This window comes from Dama dama, chromosome 15 (genome assembly GCF_033118175.1).
Source record: "Dama dama isolate Ldn47 chromosome 15, ASM3311817v1, whole genome shotgun sequence".
Lineage (NCBI taxonomy): Eukaryota > Metazoa > Chordata > Mammalia > Artiodactyla > Cervidae > Dama > Dama dama.
Genome location: NC_083695.1, coordinates 64,949,715 through 64,961,030, shown reverse-complemented (window position 1 = coordinate 64,961,030; position 11,316 = coordinate 64,949,715). Strand labels below are relative to the sequence as shown.

General features: G+C 33.4%; 1 protein-coding gene across 14 annotated transcripts in view; it reads right to left on the bottom strand.

Annotated features, from left to right (window-relative positions):
- Window positions 1–11,316, bottom strand: part of LCOR (ligand dependent nuclear receptor corepressor) — a 121,262-nt gene that overhangs the window by 31,755 nt on the left and 78,191 nt on the right. For 9 of the 14 annotated variants that reach the window (XM_061162278.1, XM_061162277.1, XM_061162284.1 and 6 more), the window contains 3 exons: window positions 9,302–9,434; window positions 4,366–4,653; window positions 1,487–1,580 (listed from right to left, as the gene is read on the bottom strand). The exons of 1 other annotated variant lie outside the window; for it this stretch is intronic. In XM_061162278.1, the coding sequence (XP_061018261.1) occupies window positions 1,487–1,580; window positions 4,366–4,653; window positions 9,302–9,434 (515 nt within the window). The remainder of the gene's footprint in view (window positions 1–1,486; window positions 1,581–4,365; window positions 4,654–9,301; window positions 9,435–11,316) is intronic. 4 more of the 14 variants (XM_061162281.1, XM_061162280.1, XM_061162283.1 and 1 more) reach the window with 1 other exon arrangement.

Here is an 11,316-nt window from a genome sequence, read left to right as displayed (position 1 = left end):
CAGGGACCCTGCTGTTACCAGTAAATAATATAATATGGATGACAATTCAACTAAAAGGTGGGCAGTACTGTTGGTGCTTTAAAGTCTTCCAGAAAACTCTACCACAATGAGTACATTTACTTTCCATTCAGAGGGACAAACACAGCAATTTCAACCATACAGTACACAGATCTGGTGGCCAAGTTTAAAGAAAATCTTATACAAGGGATGTATTTATGCAAACAGCACTTAGGCTTCTACACGTGTCCTTCTTTACACAACTCAAGTTTTTTGATATATAAATGGAACCAAATGATTTGGGACCATGATGACTTAGATATGTATCTAGTATGAACTACAGTGAAAAAGAGGGCTTAAGAAAAAAATGATTAGTAAACTATGCAAAATGAATTAAATTAGTATGTTACTTTTAGACTGAATAAAGGAGGAGAGAAAAAGGAAGATCATGGAATTTTAGAGAAAATAAAGGGAGCATTCATTTTAGAAGTCAGTAAAGGAATCCTTTGATTTGAAGGTAATTAAGAGTAAGTTGGAAAAGGTTAGTTCATTTAGTGCCTACTTACTCCTTTGATATCTAAATATCTTCCCCATGTTGACATTCTAAGAGTTAAATAAACCTAAGTAATTAACTATGTTTCATATCTAGATGAAGCTTATTTTTGGTCACAACACAGTTTTATGAAATGCCTTCACAATATGGCATCTAAGCATCTTCATTAATATATGACTTTTAAAAATGGCTACTATGTACACAACCTTCTTAAAAGAGAGAATTAGATAATTCTTACACTATAAAATTGGGTGGTTAGAAAGTCCTCTTTAGTCTGGTAATAGTTCTCAAAACTGATCATGTAATAATGTCTTGGAAGCATAAGATGGTTATCTATCAACACCGACAACCAGTCTTATCTAATCAAAAACAAAAAATACACACAATTATTTTCTGAACTGCCACATAAGAGTTAAAATTGCAGTTCAAATCAATAAACCAAACCAAACCAAAACAAGCAAGGAAAAAACAAACAGCCCCTATAGTCCGTTAGCAATACCAAGTTAAAGATTGGAGCCCAATTTTCATTCAACAACTTCAGCACACAAAACACTGCCTTTACATGTGAACTCTGGAATTACTTAGGTTGGGTTCATATTCCTCAATACTCAACAAGAAAAAATCCAAAGACATTCTTGCCATATTCCTAATTATTTACTATTTGTACTAAACGGGCAAAATTGACTATACTTGCCAATTCTAGATTTCACAGATTGTGCCTTTACTTGATTGACAGACTAAAAGTAATTTTACTAAAGGTCCACCTGTAAGTGTTAGTCGCTTAGTCGTGTCTGACTCTTTGTGACCCCATGGACTGTAACCCACCGTAAGTGTTACTCTAATGGACTGTTTTAAAACATACAAGGGAGACTGGCATCAATCTTTGATAAACTGTCCCCTATAAAACTGTGGAAGGCCACAAATATTTTCCCTTACCCGTTCCCTTGAGTACTGGAGCAGCCTGGAGAATGGCTCAGGGAAGTGCTGCCAGCACACGGACTTTTCTTAGTGGATAGATCAAGTACACCGTCTGCAGAGACACAAAGAAACACCTGAGGATATTAAAAACTGGGAGCAATGTGAACTGAATAGGCTAAAAGTGTCAAAGCAGTAGGCTTAGTCAACTAAACAGATAAAACTAGCCATATGTTTTCAGTTACAAAACCAATCATTAATAGAATCAGGATATTTTTTCTCCTGAAGAGACATAAGTTTATCAAAGTCTGTTCTATCTGCTATCTCCAAGGGTTAAATATTTTATTAATAGGACAAAAGAAAAGTTAAAGTATAACACTAAAGATGTTAAAATACAGTGAGATATTAGAAATAGTTTACATCATATGAGGCTCTGTGATGGAACTATGAGATGTCATTTTTTTTCTTTTTGAGATGTCATTTTTTAAACTACCTTGATTTAAGTATATGAGATTAATGAGATAATGTCATACAAATTATAAAACCAAATTTTTCAAGAGCTAAGGCTACCTGAAATATCAGGGGTACATAAAAGTTAGATTTAGAAAAATTTAAATGCAAAACTCATTTTAAAAACAAATTTATATGGTTATATTAAACATATATACTGTATAAGATAATATGCAAGATGAATCAGTTGTTAACTGTTCATAATTTGCACACATCCAAATTACTATTTGGGACACATCTGCAAAAGTCTGTATATTTGGATTCAAGTTTTTGGGGAAAATAGCAGAGATCCAAATTTTACTTGCTTATATTTACAAAGGCAAGATTTTTCAATTAATAAGCTACTATAAATTGATGGCAAAGTTTAAGAAAAGAAAGAAGAATGACATGGCCTTGATACTGATGGGAGCCTTGGGGGAATAATCATTTCTTTCTTTTACTATAAAATCACAAATTCATGTTATTAAAACATAAAATAGAAGACTTTAATTCTACCCAAAGCCTTTTTTTCCCCTGTAGACATGTCTAGAAAAGAAAACTCATAGTCTGGATAACTTTTAAAGCTGCTGTTCTGTTCAAAATTGGAATACTCAATGCCTCTGATTTTCAGTTGGTAGGCAGAGAGGCCTGCTATCTGGTTATATTAAAGACTTGTGTCTGAGGACATTGTAACCCCCTATATTTCAGGCAGTTAGAAATAAATATGCAACTCAGTTTATAAACCAAAAAAAGCCCACAACTCATTCAAAGGACGGACACCGGGTTGTCTTTTAGAACCACTAATATTTCTAAAAACATGATTGAAATCTTATAGAACCAAGTATTCCATTAGAGATCCAATCCAATTAGATTCCTAACAAGAAAATGCACTGCTTAAAATATTTCCAACCAAACACAGTAGTATTTTCATAGTCTAATCATATTATAGGCAACATACTTCAAATCTACCACTGAAAATTTGTGATTTAAGTTGAAAACACATTAAAATTCGTTAGGAAAAATAATTTTAGAAATGTTTCATTTGAAGTTGATATACTATAATCCTATTATCTAGTTCAAATTTCTCTTGCTGTCAACACAACATACTTTTCAAGTATAACACTTGCTATAAGAAGTTAAATTAGACTAATGTGTATCTTTGTATGTTAATCTCCATTATTAATACTTTAGACACAATCTCTATGCCATCATTCTCCTATTGTAAACCTGAAGTTTGAAATGCAACATTTAGAGCAAATAGACTGTTAATGAGAACTACCGATCTGTGGTAAAGAAAACAATTCTCTATAAAACAGAAAAGAAGAACTTTATAAACAACATGGTAACCAAAAGAGGTCTAAAAGGTCTCCTGCTAGGAAATCTTAAGAGATTTTGACTGCTGTTCACTCACAGAAAGAGAAAGAAGGCAAAGGAAAGCTATTCAAAAAAATATTCTTTAAGAAGCAACTAAAGCCAGCCCATTAAATGTCATTACTTCATAAACTACTTAAAATGAGCAAAATAAAGTTCTTTGAAAGAGATTCCTACATGAATTAAACTTACTCTGCAAAATAAATGTATTTCTCACCAATAAATCCACACTTTTATGAGACTTCAATTCTATGGCAATAAAATCTCAGGAATACAGATATCACTAATCTATAACTTGTAGTGGTTCAAACAGTGGCCAAGTTGAAATGCTTATTTCATCTTTGTGAAATTAAAGGTAAAATGAGATCACAAAGCAACAAAGATATAATATACTTGAGAGTACCTTTTCAAAGACTCAAGAAATAGTTGCTTTGCAAAACTGATACCCTCTCAGTCTCTTCACTTAATTAGCACCCTCACCAACAGACTACCTTTTGAAAATATTCTAACTAGTTCATAATACAGTGTATGTATATTTATAAAATACTGAATATATTTTAACAATCCAAAGTGTTTCTACTGTCTTCTCAATATTTTTAATCCCCTGAATTTCTTGTTTAAAAATGCAAGCAATACATATTTTTGCCTCATGATCTCACATGCAGAGTGTAACTCCTACCTAACAAGATGTATTTATTCCTCAGGTAGGTGCTAATTCTAAACATCGATGGAAAGGGGGGAAAGTTAATTTTTCAAAAGGAGTTTTTAAAAAAATGGATATGACAATGCTTTGGAACGTATGCAATACTTATAAAAATATCAAGTAACAATATAACCACCTGACTTTCCCAGGTGGTACATCAATCATGACTGTGAACTACTGATGGGTAAGGTAGCCAATTTATACTTCTTCTCTATCACTGCAGAGTCCAGAATAATTTAAAAATCACATTAGTGATGCCCTACATGCCAATACCTTTTTTTCTCCCCAAATTAAAAGTATTCTATTGGACAGAGGAGATCTTGACATCAAACCATACCTTGTTCGCTAGGTTCTGACTGAGACTTTCTGACAGTAAGGTCCAGAGGTGAGTCTTGGTCAGCCATGAGAAGTTTGCTGAGCACAGGGTTCTGAGCAGTTGCAGCCGTGGGAGAGGTGGTGACTGGAGATGCTTTCGGCAGGCTTTGGTTCTTTGTGCTATTGGGCTGGCTGGGGTCCTGAGTAGAGCTATTTTTTGAGGTATATTCAGCAGCAAATTGTTGGATCATTCGCTGCATGATCTCACGGGCCACTAGGGGAATATTGGGGTCGGAGACCCAGGGACTGTCTGTAAACAAAGATTTATTTACTTTTAAAGTGGGACAATGTACTAAAAAGAGACAGCTTTCAAGCAAACAAAATTTCATTTTTTCTTTCTTAAAATGCAATATCCTAAAAATAGTATTCCCTCTTATATTTTTAATCTGCAGGCTTATAAAAGTTGATTTTTAAAAATAAAAATTTAATAAAATTATTTCTACATACCACCCCCACCCCCGAAAAAGAAGTCATATGAAGGGATAACAAATAGTATATCATATGGGTAAGAATCACTTACCTGATACAGAAATCCCAAAACCCCTTTTTAATGAAATGATTACCCCCCCCCCCATTTACCACCTATAGATCACATCTGGTTTCCCTTAGATCCTTCAACCATTATCTTCCTATATTACTGAAGAATAAACACTTTCTGCTAAAAGACTGCAGGCATATCAACATTATAAAAGGAAGTACTTAAGATTCATGATAGGCCAGGGCAACAGATGTCACATTTTAATACTCATTACAACCACTTTGAGGGTTTGTAAAAAGAGATTGCTGGGTCCTTTCTCCAGAGTTATTGATTTAGCAGTTCTAGAGTAAGCTCAGGAATTGGTGTTTCTAACAAGTTTCTAGATGCTGCTGGTCTGGGGACTACACTTCTAGAATCTCTAGGCTAGGAGTTTAAATGCCAAACCTCAAAACTTTAAGACCAAGTTACTTTATGCTCTACCAACCACTGAACACAATAGAAAGGGAAGTAATAAATATCTAAGCTATCAATTTCTAATCAACGTTAATTTTAAAATAAAGACCATATGAATTCACTAACTTATAAAACCTTCAGGACTGGAAGGGACCCTGAAAGTAAAATAAAAGGAAAACATTTTGCATAAATATATTATCATCACGTCTCTGTCATTAACACCCTATCAGGGAGATTAAATGTTGTTTGAGAAAAGCAGAGGTAACGTTTGTTTACTCTTGTACTCTCAATACCTAATCTTGGTGTAAAGTATGCATTTGTATTTAGTTGACTAATAAATGGATCAATATCAAATCAGTCAACAAACAGTTCTTAAAAAAACAAAAGCAACAAATGCGATAAATGTGATCTAAAGGTAAATGGCCTGTTCCATTTTGTACAGATGGGTAATGATAGACCCTGATTAAAACGTTCCAGCCATATTTTAGGCTGGAAGCCTAAAGCCTTCCTAGGCTTTAGAAGATGGGTCTCAGAAAACCCGAGTTTCCTTACTCTTTTAAAGATTAACCACAGAAGGTCAGTTACTTTACCCGTAGTATTTTGGAGCTGTAAGGAACCTTGAGAAAAACTGACTAATTGCTATTAATTTATCACTAAAATCTAAAAACCAAACAGATCATTAAACCAAACAGGACTCCCAAGAACAAATTTTTTTCCTGAAGGACAATATTCAATATCGGAAGATAGTCATATCCTAAAGTCAGAATATTTAATTCTTTGGAGTTTAATAAGGTTTGTTCTACCAATAATAACATTTCTGTTCTACTATAAAGTATTTTCAATCTTAAGTTTCCGTTCTATAAAAGAGACTATGGGTATGCTACATGGTTAAAGAATAAATATTCAACTAGGTAATTAAGGTTCAGAAGTTACAACAATCACTGACAGTGGTTCCTTAAAAGCTTTAATGACCATTTTAGCCATGTATTGCTTTTTACAATCTCTCTACTCTGGGTTTTCTTATTAGGATTTCTTGTTAAGTAGAAAGTCATTTAACTTTTTTTCCTTCCGTATAATAAAATCCTCTGAATGTATATAATTTAAAATTTTAATATGTCACTATATTTTTTTATCCTCTGAAAAGCTGGAAAATAATACATAAAGAAGAAAGCTTCCAAACAGGAAGCAAAATGAATTTATGAGATATCTCTGTGTTTAACTAGATTAATAAATATTAAAGAGACTTGCAAAGAGTCAAAGATTTTAGGATAAAAACCATAAGTTGCTACTTTTGATCTTTAAATGTCTGTAGCATATTTTGCCTCTCTGTTGAATAACTACTATAATCATGAAACAGTTCATGTTTATGATCAAAGATCATTTCCTGCTATGTCTCTTGAAAATTTCTTGAAGCATTTCATTCTTTAATTTACTTAAAACACAACATCTATAAACCTAGCCATCCTCAGGGGAACATGCACAACTGAGTCAAATAAAAACAACATATCAGGTCAAAGTTAAAACTACAGAAAAACACGTGAATGCTACATCACAGCCACCTGTTATGTTTTTAAAATGCAAATCTAACTTTTAGGAAAGTGTCAAATTTTCTGAGACAAGTGACAAAGCAAGATAAAAAGAAATGATTATGACAGCTGTACTGTCCTTAAATTGGAATTTATTATATAGAGTCCATACCACAAAAACCTACTTTTATTTGCAACTAATGTTTCTACCTAGCTACAGATAACCTGTTCATACTCAATTATTTAAACAATTTGTAATACTCTGGAAACAAACGATTAAATCCAAATATCTCAATTTTTTATTAAAAACAAAATATTCTCCTTAGATTAAATTGCCTGTTACATCTCTGGAACATCTTTTGGTATCAATTTGAAGCCTACTAATGCCCATCTTTGAGACATTCCCAAGAGGATTAATAAAAAATCTGAAAGTAACAACATTAATACATAAAGGGGAAACTTCCAACTGCAAAGCAGTATTTCTTTTTCTAAACATCATATATGCCAGTATACAGACAAATATACAAACAATTCTACAATTTCAGAGGATTCTCATCTCTCAAGACCTATTCTAAGGTAAGAATTCCTCCCCTAACGGGTACGTACCGCTAAATTTAATTTCTATGTAAAAACACTTACAAGAACTTTAAACTACATTATTCCTATACAACAAAGGGATGGGACTAGTAGAGAAGCAAGCTAGAAATCTCTTCAAGAATCTGCTTGTGATTAACCTGACTAACTCCCCCTAAGCAGAGTGTATTAAAAGTGGTTCCTCCATGTAAATTAGGAAGAGGAGTTCCTCTTTTCAGTTAATGATGTTTCCTGCAGCATTAGACCCATGACCCAGTGCACTTCCTAAAGGAGAGAACAGTAGAGAAGCTAGAAAGATATTTTATTTAGTTAATAAACTCACGACTGATCTATCAGTCATTTATACTTTAAATGTGAGTTACTTTAATAAAAAACTCAAATGTTCATAAAACTGACGTTTTGAACATAGCTTTGGAATCAGGGTATTATGGAAATGAAATGGTGAGCATGGAGGCCTTGGCTGGGAGCTCGAGGTCAGAGGGTACTGCTGCTGCTGCTAAGTCGCTTCAGTCGTGTCTGACTCTGTGCGACCCCACAGACGGCAGCCCACCAGGCTCCCCGTCCCTGGGATTCTCCAGGCAAGAACACTGGAGTGGGTTGCCATTTCCTTCTCCAGTGCATGAAAGTGAAAAGTGAAAGTGAAGTCGATCAGTCGTGTCCGACTCTTAGCGACCCCATGGACTGCTGCCCACCAGGCCCCTCCATCCATGGGATTCTCCAGGCAAGAGTACTGGAGAGGGGTGCCACTGCCTTCTCCGTCAGAGGGTACTAGAGGATATTAAAGGAAGTGAGGATGTAGTAAAAGATTTAATTTTATCTGGAGATCTGATGGAAAAAGAAGGGAAAAAAAGTGCCTCTGAACACAAAACCCTTCTGTACTCCTTAATTTCGTATGTTACTTTACTTAATATTCCCTTTTGAAAATATCGATCACATTAAACAGACAGAAGCTCAGCTAGTCTCCAAGTCCAAGTGTATGTAACCAACCCGTTGGAATCTGCACTTACAGACTTGTAACTAGTGTATCGACAAACATTACCCTTCAAACTTTGGAAGAGAGAAGGCCACTTTCAAAGGAATGAGAGGTGTAAACTACAAATATGGACAAATATTAAAGAAAGTGGAATCACTGAGTCTGCTGAAGATTAAATTAAAAAAACTTCTTTAGAGCGTATCATAGTAACCACCATTGTGGAACTAGAGGGATGGCATAAATAAGGAAAACAAATTCATTTAGAAAGAATTTCTTTCTTTAATTTTAATACTTAAAATTTTTAGTAAAACAAGGCTGTATCAAGGAGAAAAAAAGGTTTGCAGATCTAATTTTAAGATAAAACTTTTTCCTCCAAATGAAATTTTAATGAGGAATTATTAAAATTCTATACAGTTTTATGGTTATCAGTGACTAAAATAGTGACTTCATTTTTTTTTTTTTTTTTATCATATCGTGAACTTGTGGGATTCTTAGTTCTCTGACTAGGGAATGAACCTGGGCCATGGCAATGGAAGCCTGGAATCCTAACCACTAGACTATCAAAGAAGTCCCAACAGTGACTATTTAGGTAAGAAAATTTGTCTAACAAAATACAGAACTACGGAGACCTTACAATTTTCACACATTCATAATAATTTTAAGAATTATTTAACTAAATCTTACATGGCACCATCACTGCATAGAATAAAGGAGGGAGAGGGCTGCATCACCCATTCCAATTTACCTCGACCAAAAGAATATAGAAAATTATAAAGTATACTATCAATAAATAAAAAATGTGTTTAAAATTAACTCTTTTAAAAACTGACATTGATAAGACAAGCAGATACTGTCATTCTTCACTGGAACCAACCTTTTCTACAAAAGACTGCATTGAGGAACTCTTCTGCTTGTCTCTCGAATCGAATGATTTTTGCTTGCTCTTGTTTAAGCAGAGCTTCTTGCCCAGCTCCCGAAGCTGGCTCATCCAGACCGACTAAGTGTCCCTGCAAAAATATTTGATGAAATGTTTGCACAAAAATCCTTCCCCATTCAATATCAAAAGCAGAGATCCAAAATCAAAGACAAATGTTAATAACAGATAAATCAGTTTAATACAATTAAAATATTTTAGAACTTCAAGTCAGGACAGTATTTATCGCCACAAAAGTATAAAGCAAAATGAATATAAAAAATTATTTGGGGTGTTTTTTGATTATGAATTTTGCTTAAATTTATAGGTTAACTCTAATTGAACTATAATTACCAAAGGGAAAATTTCTTTTGAGCATTCAAATACATCGATTCTTGTTACATTATAGCAACAGTTTACAGACAACCCAAGTCACATGAAAAGGCATCTTAAACACCAAATCTCACTTGAGAATCATGTTTGCCATACCAGCAGAATGTGTCTTCTCCACACACAAACATTTTTTTTAAGGGCCATTAGGAGAGAAACTCAAAAATAAGGTACTTGACTTCATAATTCTGTCCCTAGAGTACTATTTTACAAATGGTAGCTTTCAAATCTTTAGTGGGCTGTGAAATTAATGGGTCAAAACTAGCACTAGGAGAAAAAAATTGAAAAATAGAACGCATTGTATTGTAAGAGTTAAACACTTCGCTATCTTAAGGGTAAACATTTCAACATTATATATATGTATATATATGCTTGAACAGGTTTGTAATGTAAAAATGTGGGTCCTGATCAAAGTTTCAAATTGCCATTCTAGATGACTCTCAGAATGTGCTCTCAGATGGCAGAAGAACTGGTCTAGGCTGACAATGCTTTGCACTTACTTCCACCTTCGCAGTTAATAAATAAATATGACAGTTAATAAATAAAGATGACAGAAAACAGAGAGTATAAAGAAAAACAAAAGTACATATTTTGAGTTCAAGTGCCTATAATTTACTTCACTGCAATGCATCAACACACGCATTTACTTGTATCATGAAAAACTTTAAAGTGCTCTAAATACTAAAAGAAAATGGGACATACCTTGGCACAATGAAAAGGAAGTAAACGTTCAAGGCACATTATAATTCACAAGTGATTTCCTCATAAATTTTAAATATACTCAGTGATATATGCCATCTACTTTCCATGATATCCCCATGACTCAGCTGTGTCAACAGTGCAATCAAAAATGTTTTTTGGAAGGACATTATACATCGTAAACAAATAGGTCACTATGAAGAACTCTCTTGCACACTCAAACTAAAACAATGATTCCTTAACATTTTCCGTAAGATACTGTACGTTTGCCACATTAGTTTAAAATTTCTTAAAATACTTTAAGTGTTACAAATCATTATAAAAACCTTTATCACAGTTCTCTTTGCCAACATTCTCTTCTATGGATGAAGGAAATTATTAAGAAAGTAACTTTTAAAAATGAATCACAATCTAATTTTGATACAAATTTAACATTTAAAATGTATCAGGAACAGGTATTAGAGAGTTTGATAAAATCCTTATTTGCATTGTTATACTTCAATGCCATTCATTGTTTATTGATTTTTAAAAATCAGACATTACATGGCATAACTATTTAAGTGTCCTGAGCCCTATATTTAGTCAGTATAGTTGAAGTTGAACAGAATTATCTACACTTTATCTTTAATGTAGCATTCAGGTTATTTTCTAACCTAAATCAACACAGAGCAACTAATCTAGCATTCAGTAAGGCAACTGCTACATGTCCTTCTTAAATCAAACATTTACAAATTTTATCAATTTGTACTCTGAAATATATAGCTTACTTTTAGTTCATAACAATTGTAGTCATATCTATTAATTTTGTTTTGTAAATAGTTTCACTGTTTATAATTCACACACCATATAATTCATTCATTTAAAGTAAAATTCAATGTTTTAGTATA